This window comes from Ruditapes philippinarum, unplaced genomic scaffold, assembly GCF_026571515.1.
Source record: "Ruditapes philippinarum isolate M1 unplaced genomic scaffold, ASM2657151v2 ctg1079_1_1_1_1, whole genome shotgun sequence".
NCBI classification, from domain to species: domain Eukaryota; kingdom Metazoa; phylum Mollusca; class Bivalvia; order Venerida; family Veneridae; genus Ruditapes; species Ruditapes philippinarum.
In genome coordinates this window covers 125993-153600 of record NW_026855141.1, presented here as the reverse complement: position 1 = coordinate 153600, position 27608 = coordinate 125993, and the positions used below count along the sequence as shown (strand labels likewise).

Below are 27608 nucleotides of genomic sequence, written 5' to 3'. Positions count from 1 at the left end.
ATCAAGTAATATTAGCAATTTGGTGTTAGATTTGGAAACACTGTATTTTAGCATACCTTTGCATTTTGTAAAGTTTTGCGTAAATCATGAAGATTTTTATCAAATCCTTTGTTGCTAGCTTCAGCTGCCTTGAGTTTCTGTTCCAATTCCTTGATGTTTCTAAATGAATTTGTTCGTTCATCAATAATTTTCTTTAATGTTTCTAGAAGTTCGTCATCGGAAATCTCGGTGTCAGGAGCTTTAATGCCAGGTGTAGAAAATGTTGTTTGAACAACACGGTTCCTAAATCTTTCATTCTGAAACAAGTATATTTATATATGTTACTTTTGATATTAAAACACTTTTTAAAACTTTCAAAATAGAATTTTCAGTATCAGGAGAATTGCAAAAATGACCCAATTAATTTAACATCCCTCCGTTTTATTAGAGAGTTAACGAAATTTAACAAATATGCAAACTTAATCATTATATTATTTATCTAATTGAACTCGCATTGAGTTTTCTTGTTTCACTATTGAATGAAGCCATAAACAAACCAGGATGGTTGTTAAAACTGAAATTTGAATTCCATTTTAACTGATTTAAATGTCATCAATCTAAGGTATAAATCACAAACCAAATCGGACAGCAGTTGTTTAGTGGCCGTCTACCTTTCAACCTAGATGAGTTTGAGTCCTTATCATGTCACTACTCTGTGTTTCTTCAAATGAAACCAGCACTGGTTAATTCCAGACGAGTGGTTCAAATAAGATTCAAATTTTCATCTCAATCAATCAATAATAAACATAAAAAATTTACACAAAACTAAACAAATCATTTTCAACAATTATTAATAATACCAGTTTATCACATAAACCGCGGCCCCGGATTTAATAAAAACGATATTACACTAGTGTAATAACACTTTGACGTGACGTCATTTGCGCTATACAGAAACATAGCGTTAAAACGCGCTAATGTTAGCGTTACACTATAGACGCGTCATTGGAAAATTACTCATTTTAACAGTTTACTGTTCTTATATTATATTTGTGATAAATAGAATATAATATTCGTGTAGATTCAATGCTAAATTTATTAAACTCGTTGAATAAAACAATATTATGCTCGCCAGAGGCTCGCATATGATTTTATTCAACTTGTTCAATAAATTTAGTATTAAACTGCACTCATTCAATATCCTCTATATATCTTTTACCTTCTTAGACATTTGTTCTAGATCAACTCTAACCACTCTTTCAGCTCTCTCCAAATCTTGAGCATCTGCTTTAGCCGCATCAACATCTTGTTGCAGCTTACGTTGAACGTCTTTCTCGGCGAACAACGCACTTTTTGTCTTTTCAAGTTCTTCACGTAAACTGTCGATCAATGTCTGCTGCTCCTGAGTCTTATTTTCAGTTGTTTTAAATTTCTAAAATACAAAATGATAGTCATTATAAATAAAAGTCATAGTATCTATTAAAAAGTTCCATCTTAATTAAAGTCAGGCACCTAACAAATTAAAGTCAGGCACCAGCTAACAAATCCATTTTAAATAAAACTACCCCTACTGGTGAAAACAATGCTAAACAATTTGTTTTGAGGAACTTCTTACAAGATATTCTATAATTCTCTAATTGAAGTCTCAAAAAGGGGAGACTTATTTAAAGTAAAAACAAAAGTTAAATACCATAGAAAACTAGAACTGTGTCCAAAGGACACGGATGCCCCCACTGACAACATATATATGGTATATAGTGAAAAAATCAACAAAGGGCCATAATTCTGTTAAATTTGGTCGCAGCAAAAATTCCTTCCTTTACTACCATCTACACATTAAGGTTGTTCATCCCTGGAAGTTTAAGCAAAATCTGCCATCCGGTTTAAGAGGAGTTGCGTTCACAAAATTTCTATATGGTATATAGTGAAAAAATCAACAAAGGGCCATAATTCTGTTAAATTTGGTCACAGCAAAAATTTCTTCCTTTACTATCATCTACACATTAGGGTTGTTCATCCCTGGAAGTTTAAGCAAAATCTGCCATCCGGTTTAAGAGGAGTTGCGTTAACAAAATTTCTATATGGTATATAGTGAAAAAATCAACAAAGGGCCATAATTCTGTTAAATTTGGTCACAGCAAAAATTCCTTCCTTTACTACCATCTACACATTAGGGTTGTTCATCCCTGGAAGTTTAAGCAAAATCTGCCATCCGGTTTAAGAGGAGTTGCGTTCACAAAATTTTTACATGGTATATAGTGAAAAAATCAACAAAGGGCCATAATTCTGTTAAATTTGGTCGCAGCAAAAATTCCTTCCTTTACTACCATCTACACATTAAGGTTGTTCATCCCTGGAAGTTTAAGCAAAATCTGCCATCCGGTTTAAGAGGAGTTGCGTTCACAAGATTTCGGGACGTACGGACAGACGGACGGACGGACGGACGGACGTACGGACGGACAGACGGACGGACAAGTGCAACGCTATATGCTCCCACTCTGTGGGGGCATAAAAATACTGTTTTTGTTATTTTCTGCTAGATTGTGCTGTATTTTATATAATTGCATCACCAGCTGTGTGTGAGCTTATTGCCTTGGTTTATTTAATAAACTGCCTTCAGATTGATAACTCACTTTTCTATGTCAAAACGGGGCAAGGTGTTAATATCAGGAAAAGGGTATTTACCAGAGCATATACAGCCAGAGTTTAAATGGCAAAATATTTACCTGTCTTAGACTAATAAACTAATATACAGTTTAAATGGCAACAATTATTTACCTGTCTCAGACTAATCAACTCCCTTTCTCTAGCATCTCTCTCTTCAGTCTTAGGTTCTTTAAGTTTATTAACCTTGGTGGTCATTGTGGACAGCTGCGAGTCTTTCTCACGTAATTCTTTCTTCAATGCTTCAATTTCTCGAGTCAATTTAGAAATTGATGAATCCTAAAATAAAACATATGTCTTAGTTGCTTTCCATATAAATAAGGTGGAATGTGTAAAGTAATTGTTTTATTACAGAATATTCAGGTGGTATGCACTTTATAGGCATGCTGAATTTATTTCATTGCACATTTTTCTTCAATTTTTTCTTATCAGGTTTATGTTATTTTTTTTCTTTGAAGTTTTGAAATAATATTATGTAGAACTAATGGTGGGAAACAATTGTATCTCAATGAAACAGATTCAATTTTTTTTTACCAGATGGGCTTAATATTATGCTTAAATGTTCATTAAATGAAATGAATATTCAAAATAGAATCAAAAGAACTAACTTTTAGGATTCTATATTATTTATATAACTATTATGCTGATATTATATATGCATAGAGATCAGTAAGTTGGTCTAAGTAATTCTACAGGAAAATAGTATTAAATTTAATTGAAATGAAGGTCTGTGTAGAAATAGCTAAACTTGCAGACCTGTGTTTTTCATTAATAGTAAAATAAAATGAGATGTATTAAGTTAGTCTTAACAAACAAAACAAAATATCTTGGCAAGTTTAATTCCATTGCATAAGTCTTACACTACGTTCAAGGTATAAATAAATTAATACATCTACATCTCCAGTTTTACTGGTGGAGGAAGACCTCAGGTGCCCCTCTGTGCATTATTTTAGGAAATGCAGGCACCTGAGTAGAACCATCAACTGTAATCTAGCTGGATAGCTTCCAACATGAAAGAATCCAAAGTCCCTGGGGGGTCAAACCTACAATGGTGAGAGGGCAAGTGGTTTGAAGTCCAATGACTTTGACCTTTCTACCACATATGCCCCTAAAATGTTTACTACAAAAAAGGGGTGAATATATATGGGAAAGAAAAGAACAAGTGATATGCAAGGCTGTGATATCTACTTTCATGTATGCGTACAAAAACAAAGTCATGAATAAAAATACGAATTAAATAAGAAAGAAACCCAAATTTAAAAGCAGGAATTTTGAAGCTCCATTCAGCACATAAAAAGAAATAAACTAAAGAGGATACTAAATTAAAATTTCTAAATATAACTGCTCTCTAAAGTACCATACCAAGGAGAAAATATAATTTATGTATATGTAGATATAAATTTTAAAACAAATGAATAGCTCATTTTATATGAGATTGTTTATAATTTATTATACAAAGGTAAAAGAAAATGCATCTACTTTGTAGTAAGTGTGCTAAGTTTAAGGTGTTAACATAGAGAGGACAGTTTTACTAAGGCATACAGTTAAACAAATACATCAGGATGGTCAATACTTGGAAAATTTAATGTCCTGTGAAATTTCTGAATATGACAACTTTTATTATAAGATTAATATAGTTGTTGACTATTTCAAATATAACCAGTGATAGCAAATGTAGACTGAAACAATTAATAAACAGTAATTAACCCATACCAAAAGGTTGTCTTAACTACTTATTTAAGAGGTTGAAATTAGGATTCTCCATTATGTCCATTAGGATGACATTTGTATTTTGTACATTTCTATGCAAAGTAGTTCTATAGAAAGAATATAATAACAGAACTATTTTGTCTTCATATTGACCAGCCTGATAACATCATGCAGATAATACAGTGAAGAAGAAAAGTAGTCCCCATGCTGCAAACATAGAACCAAGGGCAACCATATTGCATTCTGTTTCCCAAATAAAACAACATAATAAGTGATTCTGTTTATATATTCTTGAAAAAGAATAAAAATCTGACTTGATAAAGTTAACAGACAAATAATTTAATTATCTGTCTTTAAAGATAAATGTCTCAAGATAAGTTAGTAAATACATTAATAAATATAAAACTGAATAAAGAAATGACTGTCACTTATGATATACAATTCATGAGACTGGCCATTAGTGATTGAATTAAGTGTTTCCCTCACAAATTTCCTACTCCATTGCAAAGTTAAGGCAGTTATTGCATACTTTGGCATAGGTAGGCTATTTTTGTAAATTTTATTTAAGACCCCAGGGTAAATCACTTTATTTTTACACCTGACAATAATTCACATGATCAGAACATTTTCTATTTTTTCATGAAATATAACAACAAACTGAAGGTGTGTCGCCTTTATAAGACAAACTTGAAATATTTGACATACAACATTTATCAACTGAAACATTTTTTTCTGATTTTAAAGATTTAAATACAAGGACAACATTTCATTCTATTGTCAGCTAACAATAGAATAAAGAGAGTTTGCTATTCTAAATTCCTATTCTGGTTATAAATTATGGGATATTAATTAATTAATGAATAAATATATAAAAGTAAACAGTGCTCTACTATATTTAAGACATTATCAATTTTAATGCTCTATCATTTTGGATTTTTTGACATACATTTTCACATGTACCATAAATCTTTCATACCACCAGAATACAAAGAAAAAACATATTTTTTAATTTAGAATTATTTATCATGACATAAAAATGAAATGGTAATAATGTGAGTTCATTCAAAATAAACTTTTTTTGTGTTAATTGCAATAAACATGTATAACCTGTTGGGTTTTTGCACACAAAAGCATACATGTAGAATCTGTTGGGTTTTTGCACACAAAAATAATCATATCTTTTTGACGTCAAATGGAATTACAGTAGAAATTCGGTAAGTCGATGGGACTTGTGTGAAAACTTCGACACATCGGGACTTCAACTCATGAATCAGTCTCAATTTCAGAACAAAATTTTGACCGTTTGACGTATACAAGGAAATTACAAAAGGCGTAACAATAGGAAATAGTGATAACTTAACCAGCTTTTAGTAAATATTTTGCGTGTGATTATCACACGATACAGGGTCACGCAAGTTCTCAAATAAAAGTACATGTAGTTCTTACTGTTAACTTTAAATAAACCACTACGTCAATTTGAATGGTAACAATTAAAGCATTTTATCACACATTTAAACGCATAAAAAGGCTGTTTGAGACACGGCTGTTTAATAAACACAGTGTCACCAAAGCTGATTGGAAATCGTCTCCGCGGCCAGATAAGGTGTGAAAAATATCTCGAGATTGAAGGAGTCAAAAAAGTCAAATGACTTCAACTTATTTGTGGTAAGTTGTACTTGATTTATTCTATATACGGACCATGAAAAAACTTTGACACATCGAAAAAATCGACACATAAAATTTCGACTCATAAATAGGTTTTTATAAGGAATATTTAGGGGGGAAAATTGGGACTTTCATTTAACTTGTACACATCGAGAAAATTGACTAATCAAAGTTCGACTTATAGAAGTTCTACTGTATATACAAATATTTTCTATCAATCTGATATTATAAAATAAACAGTGGTATTACAATTATTATAATTTGACTACTGAATATTAAAAACACAAATTGAATTTGTTATGTGTATACACAATTAATGAAAACAAAATCATCTTGAGTATACATATATATGTCTGAGTGCATGGCACATCAATGTGTAAACATTTTACCCATTTTGTAAACATAGGAGTTGGCCGTCTTTGAAGCGCTGCCTTTAGCTGTAGAATTGTTAAAACAAAGATAATTTAATATATGAATAGGTACTAAGGTTTAAAACAGCTGATTGTTTATTTCCCTTGTGTTTGCTCCCATTTTTTACAGAATTCTAATTTGTTTTCACTGAACATAGGGGAGGACCTTTTTTACATGTGGGAGGGCTATATTATACATATGGGTGTGGCCTAAAAATGTGTATCTTTTCATGCAATTAAAATTCTTAATCAACTCTTATCAATTTACATCTGCTCCTTTTTTTTCCCCTTAATTTCAATATATGCTTGTACAACAAAAATTTCCATTATGACATCATAAACAGATATCATCACTCATTCACATAAATGATTTCTTTTAAAATATGGGACTGTTTAATGTATGGACCAAAACGTTGTTTTTTTTACCGATCATATACTGTATAATGCAATATGGCTTGCCCTTTTTTCTGAAACTTGTATTATAAAACATTCATAAAAAATGTTATTTCTTGGTTAGATAAAGGTGCACAACTCCACAGGGCAAGGTTACTGAGTGCAGTCTTAGCAGAGTTGTCTTACTTTGTTAGACATATCTCGCTGCATTTGAGTTACGAGCCCTGAGGTTATATTTTTATCCTTTTTGACACGCTCAAGCTCATTTTTGAGATTATTAACCTCCTTAATTTTATCTGTGAGCTCCGCACGTATACGGGCGGGACTTTCAAAGTCAAGGTCATTCTGTGCTTGTAGCTGCGCCAGCTGTAAAAATGTAAACATTTATAAAATCATGCATTTTCTTGAACATACAGTGCTTTTTTCTCATTAATGATTCAATATACAACAGCAAACTTCTGAGAAAAAATCTAAACCTAAAATCATAACAGGGCCATTAACAACCTATCTTTGTATGGAAAATATGAATCCTGAATTACATGCTTTATTATGTTTAATAGAACAAGATTTGAATTTTCCATTTCCTTTTTTTATATTCAACTTAATGAATTTCAAAATAAAATTATTTGCTCCTGATTGAAAAAAAACTGTTTGAATGTTAAAAATAGATTTTACTCTCAGAAGTCAATGCTGTGTCATATTTCTTATATCATACCATAACATGGGTGATCTTACAATTGGGACTAAGTGAGGAGGTCAAGCAAACATGCTTTACATGCTGTCCTGATTATCAAATTATCATGCCAATTATCATGTTAATTATCATGTCAATTATCATGCCAATTATCACACTAATTATCATGAGAAAATGTCAAAAAGACTGAACATCAAAGAGATCATAATATATATGACATCAAAAAAAATTTCAATGTTTTAAAGGTGTAAGTTGGTGTCATATCCATCAAGTTAATGAAACAGTGTTGTTATCATTTTATTAAAGGAACTCCACTGAAGACAAATAGCATAAAAACAAAACAAATATTGGATTTCTTACATCTATACATGTATATTAATTAGTGAACTTAAAACAGAAAGATATGCAAAAGAAAATATAGAAATATATACTTATATAAAATGATTTAAATTGAAAAATTGTCTTTTGGGTCAATACCTAGCTCCTTTTGAAACACTTTTCATTTCTAAGGACATTTTTAACAAATAGTGTAATTATTCTGGAAAAACAAAGGTAGTAAACTATCTGAAATTTGGCACTCAAGTTATTGATCCAGACCTGCATGAAGTTGTACATAAATCTTTAATACTTTCAATATTGCAAAAAAAAACCTCAGATGAGTCTCTTTAAAAACCAACATTTTATCAAGCAATGTGATTCAAAATTTGAAATTTTATCCTACAAGATATAGTAAGTCTAAGATACTGCTTAATATTGGTAGAATGACAACCAGGAACCAATCAAGTGCTCACCTGAGCACTATATGTAAGAATCTAAAAATTTCCAATAACTAATTATTGGATTCAGTTACCAAACTCTAAATCTGTAAATTGCTCAGTATTTGGTCAAAAAATCTATCTAAAACTTTATTGACCATTCAGATTCTAAGAACTGATTATAAATTTATATGTAGTTTTAACATAATTTAAGATTATGCTATAATTTTTTGAAAATATATGTTTTTAATCAGAGAGCAGACCTATGCTAGGATCTATATATAGTTCACAGATTATCAATTACTAGAAACAATTCACACAGTATTATGTTGTCATGTTTACCTGTTCTCTAAGCTCGATGATTTCTTGCTTCTTGAACGAGACCTCAGTTTCTAGGTGTGACAGTTTGTTAGTGACCTCTGGATCAGCACCCATGACAGCTGGACCTTGACGACACCTTATCTCCTGTAAAAATTTCATTACCATAAATAGTAATATATAAATTGCATGAAATATATAAAAAGCATGGCAAATTAGAAAAGAAATGTACAGTATAACCTCAGCAGAGTGACCTTCTGTAGTCAGCAGTAACCTCTTTAAAACAACAGCATAATAATTGTCTTGAGAATCTGAATATTAAAGGAACTTCACTGAGGTCCGAAATCCTTAAAACAAAAAATTTGAATTTTTTAAATAGATCAGCTTGGGCACTTAAATCAGACAGACATGCAAAAGATAATGAAGAAATATACTTAGAAATAAACAGAAAGTTATAATTTTGTGCAATTCTTTGCCTGACTGAGAGAAAAGCATTGCATGGCTTTCCAGTTTGGGTCATTTTTCACAATTAGAATAATTATAATTGATCAACGGAGTGAAGGAATGATCTACATTGAACCAGTTAGCAGTTGGCAGACTGAGAGTTAGCATCTGAACAAGTAATTCAGCCAAAGAAAAAACGTTTGAGATTAAATCATCAAAAAAAAAAATATATATATATAATAATTCACTGGTTAAAGTTCAGTGCTCATGTTTCAGGAGTGTTTTTTTAATGAATTTGAATTAAGTGATTTGGGATGAAACATTAGAGTGTAAAGACAGAAATTTATCTCAAATATTTTTGTGTCTGTAGGATGAAATCATGATAACTGAAGTGCAATCATTGACAATTTTACAAACAACCACAAACATTATTTGAGTGATTAAGGTGAAATAGGGGATTTATTTAACAGTGCATGTTATTTCTTCAATCAATATTTTAACAGTATTTACTATAGTTCCATTTTTAATATCCATTTGCTTGTTTGTAATTGTTGCCTGTGACTGAAGAAAAAAAAAATTACTAATCAATATTAACAAGAGCGATCAGTAATCACATGTGTTGCCTCATAATGGCCAATTTCATGTTGGGACAAGTTTTGTGACAGACAGACGGACAGTGCACAACTAGACTTGGTACTGATCATTATTGTAAAGTTTGAATAAAATTGCACCAGTAGTTTTTGAGGAGAAGTCTGGACAAGCTTTTGTGTATCTGGCAACACACAGAAAAAAACACCTTTTTATCAAAGGGCCATAACTCAGCCAAAATCATTCAACCGGAAAACCCGTGCAATATGCGCAAGGACTTGAGCTACAGATCAATCCTGTAAAGTTTCATTGAAATTGCATCAGTGGTATAAGAGAAGTAGTCCGGACAAACAAAAAATAAAAATTATTAAAGGGCCATAACTCTGACAAAAATCATTGAACCGGAAAATGCTGACAATGTGCACAACTAGACTTGGTACTGATCATTCCTGTAAAGTTTGAATGAAATTGCCACCAGTAGTTTTATGAGGAGTAGTCTGGACAAGCTTTTGTGTATCTGGCAACACACAGAAAAAAAACACCTTTTTAACAAAGGGCCATAACTCGGCCAAAAATCAATCAACGGAAAACCCGTGCAATATGCGCAAGGACTTGGGCTACAGATCAATCCTGTAAAGTTTCATTGAAATTGCATTAGTGGTATACAAACTTTAAAAATAAAAAAATTATTAAAGGGCCATAACTCTGACAAAAATCATCGAACCGGAAAATGCTGACAATATGCAAAACTAGACTTGGTACTGATCATTCCTGTAAAGTTTGGATGAAATTGCACCAGTAGTTTATGAGGAGTAGTCCGGACAAGTTTTGTGACGGACGGACAGACGGACGGACAGACAGACAGACAGATAGACGGACAGACAGACTACGGAGAAGTGATCCCTATATGTCGCCACTACTCCGTAGAGGCGACACAAAAATGGGCTATATCCTGGAATAGACCTTGGGTTCTGAAACTAGGAGTATAATATAAGGTTCAGTCCGCTTTCTTAAGACTTATATTACATACAAGTTTTACAACTGAAATATACATAGGTGTGTAATACAGAAGATTGCCTAAACATGTTCTTCCAGAAAAAAAAACAACAGAATTACCAAAACAAAATAATGTTATTAATAAGGTGATTGAATATTGGCCAACAACATATTATATCTGTGAGGCCAAAGACTGAGAATGGCGGAGTGGCTGAGTGGTTAATGCCTCAAACTTGTAATCTAAGGATTGCTGATCGTGTGGGTACAAACCCTGTCAGGGGCAAGCTGTTGTTTCCTTGAGCAAAAATTTGCTTAGTACTGGTTGGTCCCAGGAACAGATTCGAGGGTTTTAATAATGTTAGGCTAAGCTTCCAACACAATCAAACTAAAATAAGTTTGTATAAACTAAACGCTGAGAGTCAATAACATTGTTGTTGTTACACCAAATGATGCCATTTGGTCATCATAAATGAAGTTGTGAATTCTTACACTGCTAAAGGAAAAAAAATTCTAAATACAAATATAGCTTTTCCTTATTTCTTTTCAAACTTTAATGAATATGTAGATGTAATATGCTAAAAAAAAATGAACCAAACACTTGTTATAGCACAAAATCAACATAGCTTTCATACTAGCTTACACTGCCAGTTTCCCAATTTCGGAAGAGAGTATATAGTGGAGAGATTTGTAGTAAGGGAGAGAACTGTTACCTCAATTTTACAATATAGAATGGGGAATTTTGAAGTAAGGGAGAGAACTGTTACCTCAATTTTACAATATAGAATGGGGAATTTTGAAGTAAGGGAGAGAACTGTTACCTCAATTTTACAATATAGAATGGGGAATTTTGAAGTAAGGGAGAGAACTGTTACCTCAATTTTACAATATAGAATGGGGAATTTTGTAGTAAGGGAGAGAACTGTTACCTGTAATTGTTGCTGTAGTTGCTGAACTTGCTGTTCTGTTTGTTGAGCATGTTGATCTTTATGCAATGATTCCATCTCTACAGTACGCAGTCTCATCACCTCTTCTGATAACTCCCGGATCTTCTGATCCTTTGGTAAAATACAAACACCGAAATACTGAAAATCTTACACAGTTCAATTGTATTAAAAAATAGTTCAATATGTGATGCAATATCATTTGTAATTGCATGGATTTGAGTTCAGATGTGTAGTAATATAACCAATAAGGCTGTAATATCAACAGTTATACAGGACCTGAACAAGAAGATGTGCAGTATCAAGCAATAATGCACTATCATATTCATCTTTAACACAGTTCTAGAGAGAAACAATGGAATTATTTTCAACTTTATTAGCTCATCATAACCATCAAATCTGACACAGTTTACATATCAAAACATATTGTTTATGATTTTATTGGTTTGTTTTGAGGTCACACGCTCAGCTTTATTGGCAAGGGAAGACATTTAAGGTGCACCTCCAGGCACCTAACTAGTAAATATTTGGAATTTCTGTCTCAAAATCACACAAAAATGAAAATTAATAATTTTAATTAATAAGGATATTGAATGGCAAAGAATTAGAGGCTTTATAAAACTGTAAATTTATCTTGATTAGAATAGTCTGTTCATATCTGCTGAACTTACAGCAACTATTAATATTAAAAAAATGTTTGTTTATGTAACCACTACTAATTGAAACAACAAACAGGGTTCAAACAACATGTGTTTACCTTCTCTTGCATTAGTAAAAGTTCTCCCTGTGCCTGAACATTTTCAGCTGAAGCAGGACGTGCTGGAGCAAACTGACTAGTTACTACACTTCTACCATTACCACTGTTCACCCATCCTCCACCTGAAATATGTATTATCACAATATACAACTAGAAAATATACAAAGTTTTCTCCCTTTTATAAAATAAAATAATGATACTGCACAAAGTCATATGTAATGCTAATTTTCATTGGTCAATCATAATCATGGTGTATACAACTAGAGAAATTTCTTTGATACAATTTGGTAGATAACAAGGATGATAGATACAATATTATAAGGATTGGAAATTAAAATCACAAATCTTATGAATATAAATGCCATCTCTTGTCATAAACAAAACAAATGTAACGTTTAAAAATCAATCTAAAATTTCTTCAGCTGTTGGTCAAGTTCCAACCTTGGTTAATAGTTACTGAATTTTCGGTTTTTTGTTTGTTTTTTGGCTAAAAACCGACCAGACCGAATAAACATTTTTGTAGATATTATAAATTTAAATAACAAATGTATATAAATTTTTGCAGAAGGTATCATTATAAGAACTGGATCATTACAAAAGAGTGTTACTCTGGTGGATTGTATTGCTCTTATTGTTCTTGTATGTTGTGAAGTTGCTTTTTATGTGTTTCATGGTAATACAACTTTACACTATCAACTTAAGTGATAAAACCGTTTAATAGAGCAATTTCATGCAATATTCTCTTGTTATATATATTTGTTTACAGTTTTAAATGTGCACAACTATACTGCCATAAATTTTTGTGCAGATACAATAGTAAAATTATACAAGATAAATGTATCTTATTGCTTCATGCATACATGTATATAAACTTCAACTGTGCACTTCTAGCGTAAAGGAATAATCTCAAATGAAAAAGCAATAAAGTTTTGAATTCTTGATATTTCACACTGGCTTCTTTGTTATATCTACATTAGAGAAAATTGAGGGTGAACAAATAAAGAAATAAAATAGACTTAGAGCTATTCGAAAACCTATACAATCATCCCATAAAATGTTGGGATTGAAATCATCACAAATAGTAAAATATTACTTCCCTTGGCAAAAGAGCAACCATTTGCAATGGTATGAAAATATTTCTAAACTAGCAAATAAATAAAAATCCAGGCTGCTGCAAAAGCAAGGTAAAGAAAATTAGATAACTGGTTCTATTTGGATGAAGAAATCTTCTTTACACACTTGAAAAAGAGAAGCTTATGCCAAAACCCAAAAGAAAAAAAGGACAGAAGAAAGAAAAAGTTACTTCCCATGACAAAAGTGTTGCCATTTGTCATGATCTAAAAAAAAATTTAAACTAGGACATGAAAAAAATTGAGTGTTCAATGTACCATTCTACCATTTATCATTTAAATTTGGATAAAGATAATTAAAGAAAAATATCCAAATTATGATGCAGAAACAGGTAGCAAACAATGAGTTGTCCCCCTTTGAAAGAAGTCCACAATTTGTGATTACATGAAAATATTTCTATTCTAACAAATATTCATATAATTTATAAAATCAAGATGGTATAAATGTAATTGCCCTTTTATAGTCTCTTTAAAATTTGAAATAGAAAAAGATTACACCAAAGGTTGACTTAGGGGAGGTGAGGAAACCATGCCTATATACAAGAATCAGTATATCCTAAATGAATTTGTGAAAAAGCATACATAAGGTGCATCATCAACAAAATACCTTGAGTTGTCCATGCTTTTGTATTAACAGCTGTTGAAAAAAGTGAAAACAAAAACACACAATGAAACAAAATCTTAAAACACAACCTCCATCTTTTCACACAGGATATAAAGGACTTTCTTTTTGCATCTAAGCAACAAAAAAGGTTGCTATGGCGAACAAAACTGACTAGAAATATTGTGAATCACACAAAAAAATATATGGATTGTGCATCAAACTACCACAAAGATAAACTCTAAGTTCTATTAATTCAAACTTTTACAAGTCTTAATCATGCCACTTTATTTCAGTTTAATGAGCTAAAATTAGACATTAAAAATAAAAAATATTTCAAAATTGATCACACAGACGATTAAGTAATTTTTAAATTAAAATTAGTTTTTAATGAATAAAACAGTCCTAAAATAAAAACACATCTTTTTAAATTTTCTATTTTTTTTTAAATTTTCCTGTCTGTAGATTTTTTTAGTACATTTTTAAAAAATTGTAAACATTTTTTTACCCTATTTTTTCCTTTCAAAAACAAAAATGGGTGTTCAAAAGGGTTCAAGGGTCGAGGGTGACAAAATAGTGATGATAGAAACATGTACTTACTTCTTGGAAGAGGGGATGAGACAGGTGATTGAGGCTGCATTGTGCCACCAATAGTCTGTAACCTATAACCATAAACAGAGGTTAACAGTATTTTCTGGATAATAATTTCAGTATATTATAAATATCTTTTCAATAATCTTGACATCTTCTATCAAAATAAGCTGACAGCAATTCTTAAGGAATGTTACCATTTTGGTTTAGTTTTCTAAAATTGTAATCCCTATAACAATTATTATTTACAATTAAAAGCAAATTATCAACCATTTTGCATAAATGTAAAGGGATAAAACTGTAGAATCTGTGGAATTCAAATATTTACCTGTCAAAAGCTGATGTAGGTCTTCTCGATCCAGCACTAAGTGGCCGACTTCTAAGTGGTGGGCGGGGCTGAGGTATTTGAGGATGTGCATGTGCTACAGGTGTCCAATGAGCTGCTGGAACTGTGAGAGTGGGTGTGGTTAAGTAAGGAAGGCCAGGATTGGTCTGTTGTAAAGACTGTGTATATAATGTATGTTCGTCTGTGATCATTGCTAGAGAACCAGTCCATGCCGGTCGAGATTGAACCGGTGGGTAAGCAATCTGAAAATAAAAGTAAAATAACACAGTGAAACCAAACCTCAATTAGTTAAAACATTGCTTAACAAATGTTGCTATATATCTATCTTAATTTTTTTCTTAAATGAAAAAAAGTTAAAACTCTTATTTTCTGATATTATTTTTTTTCTCTGAAATAAAATGTGGGCTTTAATCGATGTACATGTATCTGATGAATGATGGATGAAAGTAAGCGATATAGATTTCCAAGGGCAAGAGGGATGTCAAAAATCGCTATCTAATTAGGATAATTGGGTGTTGTTAATTGATAGGTTCACAAGAGAAAGTTCAACAATAAAGCAAATGGCGCATGCAGAAATCATTGCTTAAATAATGACATAATATATAGCAGATTAGTTTGTTCCCGGAATGTTTAATTCTGTTTATGTACATGTACAGTATGTATGTACTGAGAATCAACCACAAAATTACAGAAACAATTATTATGATTTTTCTATTGATTAATTTTTTAAAAATATTTTTGACACATAGCTTTATACCCTTTTAAAGTATCTGCGACTGCATTGTGCCTAGAAATATTTTGTTCAAACTACAAAATGTATCAAAAACAAAAAATCTTGTGAATAATATTGTTATTATTCTTATTAGTTACCTAAAGACAAAAATTGAAATACAAATAATTAGTAGACCATGCAAATGCTGCACATTAAGTCTAAATATTTGGCCTTGAATATTTCAGCTGACCATTAGATTCATTGTTCAAAATCTGCATAATAATGCCAAATATTTTTCTTTCCCCATTTCTAATCTGATTAAAATTTAATTAGCTCAGTCAAACAGTTAGCCTTTAGCCAGTGTATAGTGGTATACCCTGTTACAAAGCAAATAAATTTCTCATGTTCACCTAAAGTCCAACACCTGGTTACCCAAAATTATTGATCTGAATGAATTATTGATATATAAGGCCACACCAAATTGTAATGTGTTTATGAGACTTTTTTTTATTGAAATTACAGAAATTTTAAGCAAAGAAAAAATACTTGAATTTTTTTGTGTGAGTCTATTCTTTTAAAGAAATTTAGGCAGGAAGAAAATGATCTCTTATACTCAAAGCTTTTCAGTTATATAGTATAATATTATACTAAAAAATAAGAGAGAAATGGTTAAAAAAATGTGATGGTTAAAAAAATGTGACAAACAAGAAATTATGTTACTTTGGCCTTAAGTTCTGCTTAAAAGCTTATAAATTTTGTCTTACAAGCTTGATTTGACAGCCTAATCTGACTATAACTTCATGTTTGCCTTATAATTTCAAGTGGCCATACAGATCTTAAATGATATGAATTTTAACTGATATGTAGTAAAAATCTTAAACATGCTTCGCCCCTGGATAAAATTGTCACTATATACTTCTCCTGTAATTCTGAACATACGTATTTATTGTACAAGTTCTGATAATGATTGATAAATTTTTGTTACACTTTTATAGTTAAACAGTAAAATTGTATTACATGGCAAAATTATTGAAGAAAAGTAGCTTTCAAAACCTTTTTGTTCCTAATCAAAATAATGGCAAATACAAAGATTGAAATAATAAAATGTTATAATATTTCAATTTCTGTAATACATATATTGTAAATTCATTATGTTTTACTTTCAGCATAATGTAATAATGTTAATGTGCAAGAACAACTGCCAAGTGGGGGCCTGATGTTCAACTTTTTTTATTATTTCTGAAGACAAACTCATTGCAGAAAGATTATTGGAGTAAATATAATGTTCATAGAAATTAAAGATCAATATGATTCAAATTTCATATTTGACCCAGACAGTCAAGGTCAATTACCTAGCACTTTCATACTTAAATTGTTCAACAAGTTCAGGTGTTGTAATTAGTGTTGTTTTATTTTGTCCAAATATGAATCAAATAATCAAATATGTCCATTATAAGCTCTTGTAATGCAGCAATTTATGGTGAGCTAGGATTTTAGATACCCAATTTATGTTAATAGATATGTTCACATAATAAAATATTGGTTTAAAGTGATACATTCAAGCAATATCATTGTTAAATGTGTGTATATAAATACATTAAATCAGTGTAAAAAAGGAGTAAAAAACTGGGCATATCAAGTAAAAGGAATTTTAGATAAATTTTGGTTTTTCTGAGGTGTGGAATTGTCCTGAACTTTATAATCCAAAAGAATTTGTTAATATTTTTAAACAAAGAGTCATTGATGTTTTTAAACAAAAATGGTTTTCAGATATTGTTAATAATAACGTTTTAAATACATTGTATAGACATATCAAGGATAATTTTTCTATGGAATGCTATTTAGATAAGATTAAGTGTATGAAATCAAGACAACAATTAACCCGTCTCAGAATATCTGCGCATAATTTAAGAATAGAATCTGGTAGATATGGTAGAAACAGACTTGAAAGACATGAGCGCATATGTCAACTTTGTAATACACAAGATATTGAAGACGAATTTCATTTTATACTTGTTTGTAATTTGTACCAGGAAATACGCACTAAATTCATTAAAAGGTATTATTATAAAAAACCTAGCATGTTTAAATTCATAGAATTACTTCAGTCATGTGAAAAGTCTATATTATTAAATTTATGTAAATTTATTTATTTTGCAAATAGTAAAAGAAAAGATATGTTGATAAGCTTAGGTTACACATAAATGTCACTAATGTTAAAATGTTGTTATTATTTTCATAGATATTGTAAACGTTTAGATTTCGCTAGTAATTTTTATATTAAAATGAGATTATTCTGATATTAAAAATGAGAATATTCTGATATACATTTATTTTATACAATTTTTTTTTCGCAGCAATATATGTTCATTCTCCAATATACTGTAAATCTTTGAATTATATCATGTGTTTAGCTATTTATAATATTTGATATATGTAATGTAACAAGATACTGTATTGTATACGTTACGAAATAAAATTTCTGTTCTGTTCTGTTCATTATATAGTTTATAATTGACAATTTAAGCTTATTTTCTTTGAATTTCTTTTCCCAAGGATTGTAATTATGCCAAAGACCCATGATTTGACAATTCATTCATTCCTAAACTACTAATAAATATTATAACATTAACTCATTGTCTGCCAGTCTGGCAACACTGACTCTAACCAATGCTAACAAAATTTGCAGACAAACATCACATGAAGGTTCTGTTTACTATACAATAAATATTCTCCCTAAAAATGACTAAATTAATGGTTTTGCCCTGATGTTAAGATGGACATGTCCATAAACAATATTTACCAAGTGTTAAAGACGTATAGGGTTTAAAAACCCGATGCAATATTCAAGTGTATGCATCTTATAGTTTAATATTCGATATATTCTTATAATATAAATGTATGACAATCTTTTATACATGGTCATTATTATAACATGACTTAATTAAGTCTAAATATCTAATTTATAATACTACAATTATTGCCTTCTTTCATTAAAATGGAAAAAAAATCAAAACCACCCAATAAAAATCTAGCTGCTTTACAAAATTAATAAGAATGCAATATTAGATAATTTATGATACACTTAGGTAAAATGCGCAATTCAAGATTTGTGTGTAATTGAGCATTCATTTAACGATTTCATAATATTTTGATATCAGACAGGTGATTAATTTCTACAGACAGTAAAATTAACGTCAATTCAAATAGTCTGGCAACCGACATTATACCCATACATATTTTAAAAAATAGATTTATCAAGGAGTCATTCTAAATACAAAACTTGTCATTATTTGTTCAATAATTCAGGTATATATGATAGCAGTGCATCAGATATTTGGAATGTTGTCATGATAAAACTGGCTTGAGGTAGTCGTACTGTAATCCTTTCCCGCTAAAAAAATTCTAATATCGGCCAATATCGTAATATTAAGTGGTCATTTCCAGAACGTTATTTTTCACAATCTTTGGTATTCAATAATTTTTAACCGTTTATAACTGGAATTTAGTACATAGCAATAAAAGAATGAGTGATTGTAAATAATATAATGCCCAAGATTTTGAATAAATAATGTTCCGGAAACTATAAAACGATTTGCTAGGATATTGGCCGATGTTATAGAATTTTTTGGCGGGAAAGCATTACAGAAAGATAATACCTTAAGGTTATCATCCATCACAGCCAGGAGAACATTTCTAAATTAACTTTGTCTCATTAATATTTTTCAAATCAATTAAATCCTGAAATTTAGGAAAATTCGCAAGAATAATGACTACAAAGCATTAGAAATGAAAATTACAGACTTAGATTTCCAAGATTAAACTTGAGTTTTTAGTGATATTAATTAATATTAAAATGTATGGCAATTTGACATAACATGGTCAATTATATTGCCCTTTATTGCTATTTACAATTACATTATGACTATATACTGTATGAATATATTAAAATGAGCAAAAAAAACTATCTTTAATTGAATTGCAGTTAAAATAAATATCAAATAAGGAAAATTACAAAATTATACAAATTCAAACATGTGGAATTTCCTTAAGACATTATGTACAAGGTAAATGATACTCGCTTAAAGATTGGTATGAGATCAGAGATTTTATATCGGCACATGCCAGTAATATACGTTTGCATTACAAAATCTCATTTTGATCTTTAACCTCCAGTTAACAAAAAAAAACAACAAAATATCAAGTAGTTTACAACAGAGGGGTAATACAGTATTTCCTGATATAAGTGATAATAAAAGAATGGCATCCTGGTTATAAAAAGAATGGCATCCTTATCTAATTAAACATCTGCTAAGCTCAAGCTAGATAAAATACAAATTGTTCAATTAAAATGAAGTAATACAAGTTAAGTCAGAATATAGTATATAATTATAAAGAATATTGCAAAAAGCAATTATACCGCAATATTGAGCAGTATATATTATGTTTGACAATTTTTTAAGCTGAATTCACCAATTTGTAGACATTTCCATCATAATTTGAAGCACATAATATAGTATAGAAAAAGAATATTGCAAAAAAGTATATATTGCAAAATTGAGCAGATTTTTAAACATGTACATTTGTATATAAAATATGTTTAATAATTTTCTATGCTGACTTCATGCACCTACTTGGAGACATTTCCATCATTATTTAAACCGCTTTTTTCTTAAAAAGTATATAAAAAAATTTAATTTGGTTATAATTTACTGCCCATTCTCAAGAGAACAAGCAGGGTTTTCTTTTTCGTGATTTTAACACTTTGGTCCCATTCCTGTTTATTTTTACTATTAGAACCTGATAATTTCCTTTTAATAAATAGTAAATACGGTAAGTATAAATTGTACAATAAAATTATTTTCTTAAAATGTTTGTGTTCATTTTGAATGCTACAAAAAAATGGTTTAAATTAACAGAAATTATCCACTGAGAAGAAATTAGCACATGAATAAAGTATGTTGACATTGCTAAGGAAAACAGTCCTTACTGGGGCATTTATTTGGTTGCACTCTTTATAATATAATCATATTGATTCTTAATCGAATGAAAAATTAGACTGCTTGATTTAAATAAACATAAGAATATTGGTTTGATATTGATCAAGGTTTATGAATTATGTCTTGTTATCAAATATAGACATGAAAGGCTTCGCATTGTGTGTGGTTCTTTAGTAACCAGTCAAAGCCCACTGTAAATACAGGGGAAGGAAGTTTGATCCTTGGCTACACAACACAACTAAAATTTACTGATTCTCTGGTACCACAACTAAAATTTACCCATCCTTGGCTACCACAACTAAAATTTACTAACAATTTTCCTTATCAAAATTCAAAAGACATCTTAAAAATTGAGTATTCTTAATTGTTTTCAATCTAAAATTTTTACTGATCGTGTGTTTTAGTTCACTAATCTATGACATCAGGAACCTCGATGTATTAACATCTAAAGGTTTTATTTAACTCTATGTAAATAAAGAATAAAACTTGTATTAGAATATATAAATAATCTTATCTCTACAAATACATTTCTACTGTTCACCATATAATGAGAACAATCCATGTACAAATACTATATTAGATATCCCTTTTTTTACATAGTTACTTCACTCTAAGTTGTTTAAATATGCTGTTTAAATAAGCGAGAGAATTTAAATTGGTTCTATTAACTCTCAACCTCCTGAATATGTGTAATGGATTTGCCCTGCTCTTAATTTGGAATAGTCCATTTAAATATTAAGGAATTTCCTTTACAAAATGCAAAAATTAAGCTGCCAGAAGTACAGGGAGCTGTCTGGTCCACTCATTAAGTAGCGTTGGACTCTTAAACAGGTGACCCTGGTTCAATTCCTGGACAGTACAGGTTACTTTCATTGTTACTGATAATGAAATCCTTTCTTCAGTCATTTGCACTGTACTTCTGCTCTAGTATGTACAAATTAAGTGACAACAATTCCTTGCGAAAGTGAAGGCAACTAGTGCTGGTAAATTGCTTGTCAGCCAGCCCATAGAACAATGCGGTGGCTGAACTGTGCTCTAATAAATTAAATATGGATTTAAACTGCTGTGGGTGAAAACTACCAATGCTGCATCACCACCAACAGTACAGAACCAGGTCAGACTCGGTGGCACAGATGTGCTGACTGACGCAGTTCTACACTGATGCAAAAGACTAATAACTTTTGTTTCCAGCAGAGGGCATTGAATTACAACTTGTTAACCACCTTATAAAGTCTGTGAGAAAAACATTGTGCAATACTGTGATCAAACAGTTTCAAACGCATTCATACAATATAGGTGTTTGAATCCTAGATAATATTACAATACATATGAAGGTAAAAACTAGAAATCTATTCTTTCATGCAGTATTTAGTGTGATAACTTAAATATTTCCCTGCCAAGTGTATATCAACTAAAGAGTATAAAGCAACTAGTATAACAAAATTGTTACTTTTCATTTATAATCTGCTAAAATACATTCTTTTATATTTATTTTAAATTTTCTTTTTAAAGAATTATTAAGTTATCATTATTAAATTAATTTTATGTTGATTGAAAGTAAATATATAAATAGTAAAATGTGGCAGTTTATAAGTTTGATGATCTATAGGTCTGAACTATTTTGGCATTAAAATGCATCAACAGCAATGAATTGCATACTTGATTTTTTCACAAAATGTTTTTTTGAATTTGTCATGAAAAAGTAAGTTTTGACAACAAAGAAAAACAATCTTCTGTAACAGTACATGTAGTGCTGCCCAACCACCAGGTACTTCAAAGAATATGTTGCAGAATTAGTTTATGGTACAGATTATGCGCAATATGCAATACTCCTATTATAGGGCTGTCCTTATAAAGAAATTCTAGTCTACCCTACCACCTGGTAAATTACCACTTTACCTGCTGGTTATATTTGTAATAGATTTGCCATTTGCTTTGAATTTGTTTTCCATTTAAATTTCAAATGATTCTATAATAATTATAAAAGCTAAAAACTGAGCAACAAACAGTATCGATCGAGCCCCAGGTCAGACTGCACAGAATGAAGTCCAGGTTTGTTTTGACGACCCACCAACACAATTCTGGTCATATGACGTCGGAACAGGAAAGATTATTTTAGCTTACCTTGGGTGTTACAAACTTAAAGCAACACCATGGCTCAAAACCATCTAACTTGCTGGAGCTAAGAGATACATAAATTTGAGTTATTCAAACCCATTTTTAGTTGCCTATTATGAATTAAACGGTGGCTGCAATCCTGATGCCTCAACCCTTAAAGGCAACCGCTCAGCCACAAGTGGGTACAGACTGGCCAGACTCTATGCTGTTGCTAAAGGCTCAATACTATTTTAAGTTCCAGCAGGTAAAGGGTTAGGCTACATGCTAACATAAACAATGGGGGGAACATTATGACATGGGTGTAGCAATACGTACTGTAGACTGGTGGTATAACGGCAAAATCTGGTTCTATAATTATATATACACGGAGAACATTGTTAAATATATGTGTAACATTTGAGCCGCGCCATGACAAAACCAACATAATGGGTTTGCGAACAGCATGGATCCAGACCAGCCTGCGCGGATAGCCTGCGCATCCGCGCAGTCTGATCAGGATCCATGCTGTTCGCTATCAGTTTCTCTACTAAGTGTAATAGAGTTTGTAAGCGAACAGCATGGATCCTGATCAGACTGCGCGGATGCGCTGGCTGGTCTGGATCCATGCTGGTCGCAAACGCACTATGTTGGTTTTGTCGTGACACGGCTCATATACACGGAGAACGTTGTTAAATATATGTATAACATTGAAGGATGTATATATCTTGGACAAAGAAATAAATGTTTGTTTCTAAGTTAATATTTATGTAAAAAAAATTTGGTTTGTTTGTAATTCTCAACACTTACATAACAGATACTAAAAAGTTCAAATAAAATTTTGCATTATACAAATGATGAGTAAAAGGAAAAAAATATCACATCATATAACTGACAAAAAAATGAAAAGAATTAATCTAAAAATAAATTATATGATCAGAAACAAACATTTTATTTCCTACACAAATGATGAGTGGCTGACACATTTAGGGTGTATGACTAGCTGAATAATCAAAACATTTTTTTAAGTAAAAGCAGCATGCCTCCAGATTTATGCTAATTTTCATGAAAATTTTGAAAATGTATTTAAAAGTATAATATTGTAAAGTGAACAATGGAAGAAATTTGCACATTGCTAATGGCACTTACACTGCACATAAATTAATTACCAAAAAGCAGCAAAAATATATGCAATAATAGCCCTTACTCAGTAGAAATATAGTTATTAATACTGCATAATCAGTAAGTAATTACAAATACTGGTACCATGTAAATTATTACTTGAATCTTGAATCTTTTTACTTTTCTAAAACATTTTTCTCAAGTTTTTACGAAATATTTCGGCTCATCTGAAGGCATGCAGCTCGGACTCTGAAGAACTTTAAATTCAGTACATGAAAATTATGCGTATTATAAGTTCTTTATTTTCAGTAATAAGATCTTGTTTTGCAAAATCAAACAAATGAGAACTATACATGATTGTATAAGTAAGTGGTCATATTAATAACAATCAATTTTGTTACTGACAAACATTTAATTATTAATAAATTAATGGTTAATACATTTATGATATATATTTACATCTAGCCAAACTTATATATTCAGGATATCAAAGACTTTATGTAAATGATCAAGAAAGATTAATATATTAGCCCGGGGTTCTATGATATCACTGTACTTAACATTTATCAGAAAATATTTAAATATAAATATCATAAATGAATGAGATTTTTCTTCCATCTTATAACTGAACCTTTTCCAGAACTGTTTGTCAAAAAATATTTCAAAAGAACCAATAAAAATGACATTTTTTAGAATATTTTCAATGTCTGCCATTTTGGGTAATTTCAGAGGAGGTTACTACGGTATCAAGGTAATCCCCAAAAAAGCAAGTATGGAAGGATAGTCTCATGGGTCAAAACTTTCAAGTTAAGTTGTGAAAAACTTCCAACAGTTAACTTGCTGTAAAATTAAAACTATATGAACAGACTATATGTCAGTATATGTGTTTATAACATATTTTAATTGACTGTGTAAAATTAATTAAGGAAAATGGTAGTCAAATATGAAGGTTTTATAAAAATAGTTTTCTTGCCACAAATACATTCATTATTCACCAAATTAAATTTATTGGCAGATGAAAATGAATCTAGTGTGCAAGTTTTACAAATATTAGCATCATCATGTGTTGCTTTTACTAACAGTCACAGAAAATTTAAATACCTTGATATCATAGAACCCTTGATATCATAGGAACCAAGTATATATTGATATAATTAGCAAAAATGTAAAATGTATTTATAATAGCGAAAGAACCTTTCCCAATCCCAACAGTTCATGAAAAAGTAAATTTATATTTTTTGGGTTGGGTTTTATGTAACAGTGCATCAATTTTGTACAATAAAAGTGATTATTCTGGAACATGAAGGTCAGAGCAATGATCTGAAATTTTGCATTCAGGTGTTTTGTATAATCCTACATCAAATAGTATAAATTTCTCAAGAAAACATTTTCTGTCCCCTCATATAAAAAAAAAACGCAGTGAAGTTCCTTTAAGATGATTTAGAGCCTTTTTTTTTTCTTTCTCTTTTATAAGAGCCTTGCATATAAACATTTTGGAGATCATTTACATAAAATCATAAATTGCATTCACTTTTCTCTGAATTAACAATTAAATAACAACTACATATTACCGGTGGTGGATTATCTATATTTAGTTCATAAGGTGTTCCTCCGTAGCCGAATCTGATCACGTCCCCTGGTGCGAGACGAACAGCGGCATTTTGAACACGAACATCATTAACGTATGTTCCCTGTGTGGAGTTGAGATCTTGTAACACATAGCAATCTTCTTGTTCGCTGTACTCTACGACGGCGTGTTGTTGGTCTACACCATTTGTCTATAAATAAAAAGATAAATAAACACAACGTTTTATACAAAAACAGGGAAAAGTATGTGAATTATTACAGAAATTAATGCAACAAAATGTAAATGTTTTTATAGTTACTGACAAAGATTTGCTTTGATATAATACACAGGTAAACGTTGCGTGACCATGACTTACACTAAACCCCCGTTCCCCCTCTACAACCCAAAACCCTAAAAAAAATTATAAAAAAAAATTTTATGACTAAAATATTATAAAGGTATTTTACTCTACTTTCATTTTGCATAGAAATATCACTAGCATCTCAATTATCAGCGCATATATTCATCAATTTTTCACCAATCTTAACAATCTTGGTCTCAAATCTTAGATAAATAAATACTCTTTAAGAAAACAACAATGGCACCTTCGCTGATTATACGTAGCAAGAAATATCCAAGCCCAAACTGTCAACAAATGAAACTCGGAAGAGATCTGATTGCACCGTTTCGGTAAAACTCTCACGAGTAAAACACACTAAATTCACCGTGAAAGAATATTTCTTTGTATTGCGTATTTAAATATGATAAAATTAAGTTATTATTTATAATAATTGTTCAATCAAAGCATCATATGAAACTATAACGCACCTTTTTATCTATATGTCAAATTCTCAATCCAAAATGAAAGTAAATTGGCACAGCAGAGTTGTTTCCCTTTAAGTATTTTCATTGGTCCGAGGTTTTCCTGTGACCAATGAAAATACTCCATTTGAAAACAATCTGCAGGCCCATTTTACTTTCATTTTGGAATCAGATTTTTTCTTCCATAGATTATCAAATATATGAAAATGAAATAAATTAAATATCACAGACTACTTAACAATAAAAGATGTATGTGTCTTTTTTTCTTTTTCAACCTTCCATTTATATATAACACACTTATTGTTATATTTCATACATTTATTTCATCACTTCGCCACGGCACACCAATCACTGCAGTCATTTTAAGCAGAGTAATTATTTCACTATAATATTGTTAAACTTGATATCAAAACAAAACTTTAATCAAAGCAATTCTTTGGCAGTATTAATAGACCCTTATTATTGCTTATCAAGTTCTAAGAAAATTAATGAGTTTCTTCATTTTGTAATAAATCATCCAGTAAGATCCAACGGTAATACGCCCATTCTCAATAAAACAAAGCATTTGAGGTTGGAAAATATTAAAAATTTGATGTTGTCATTTTGTCATTTTTTATCCCTGAAGTAAAAGTTTAGGGTATTTTGCAAGTTTGCCAGAAATATTTTCAACAAGAAACTAAAATATAACAGGATAGCATTTATTTCGGTAATGACAATGCATTTCCTCGGTAACGTAGATTTCAGATCTAATAATGTAACATATGGGCTGAATATAGATAGCAAATGTCTGTAAAATATATCAAAATCTGTAAATTCTCTATGTAGAGGGACTTTCAAACCCAGGAAAATTCAAGGAAGTCGGATTCCTTGCTAATTTTTAGTTAATTTCTTCAAAGTTAAATATTCGTTGAAAGCAAAAAGAGTCAAATTTGGAAATGATTATTTCATGTCTTCATTCAAAGGATATATATCATTTATAATATATGAGAGGTCAAATGCATACACAAATGTTGTATTTAGTAACCTTTTTCTTCAAACATTCAACTTTCCATTTTCTTCATATTTGGAAAATTTATTGCTAAGCAGTTCTATATTTAACCCCATATGGCATATCACGTATGTTTCTTTTTTTTCAATTACAAGTAAAGGCTAAGAAAACAATTTCATTTTTTGTAAAATAATTTATATTTTTGGATATTATTTTAACATTATTATATATAGAATGAAATATGACCAATAAGCTATTTGCAGAAACGAATTAGTTGTTGTAGAGAACTTCAACAGCTTGTTATATATTTTTAACATTTCT

The 27608-nt window shown here is 30.5% G+C and overlaps 1 protein-coding gene across 7 annotated transcripts in view; it reads right to left on the bottom strand.

Annotated features, from left to right (window-relative positions):
- Positions 1 to 27608, bottom strand: part of LOC132742259 (forkhead-associated domain-containing protein 1-like) — a 51566-nt gene that overhangs the window by 17395 nt on the left and 6563 nt on the right. For 2 of the 7 annotated variants that reach the window (XM_060730609.1, XM_060730608.1), the window contains exons 2-13: positions 25482 to 25688; positions 23128 to 23160; positions 14965 to 15224; positions 14646 to 14707; positions 14052 to 14081; positions 12315 to 12436; positions 11543 to 11671; positions 8613 to 8735; positions 7008 to 7187; positions 2758 to 2922; positions 1199 to 1411; positions 57 to 296 (exon numbers count right to left, since the gene is read on the bottom strand). In XM_060730609.1, coding sequence (XP_060586592.1) covers positions 57 to 296; positions 1199 to 1411; positions 2758 to 2922; positions 7008 to 7187; positions 8613 to 8735; positions 11543 to 11671; positions 12315 to 12436; positions 14052 to 14081; positions 14646 to 14707; positions 14965 to 15224; positions 23128 to 23160; positions 25482 to 25688 — 1764 coding nt within the window. Of the gene's footprint in view, positions 1 to 56; positions 297 to 1198; positions 1412 to 2757; positions 2923 to 6407; positions 6456 to 7007; positions 7188 to 8612; positions 8736 to 11542; positions 11672 to 12314; positions 12437 to 14051; positions 14082 to 14645; positions 14708 to 14964; positions 15225 to 23127; positions 23161 to 25481; positions 25689 to 27608 lie in introns of all 7 variants that reach the window. The other 5 variants (XM_060730613.1, XM_060730614.1, XM_060730615.1 and 2 more) reach the window with 5 other exon arrangements.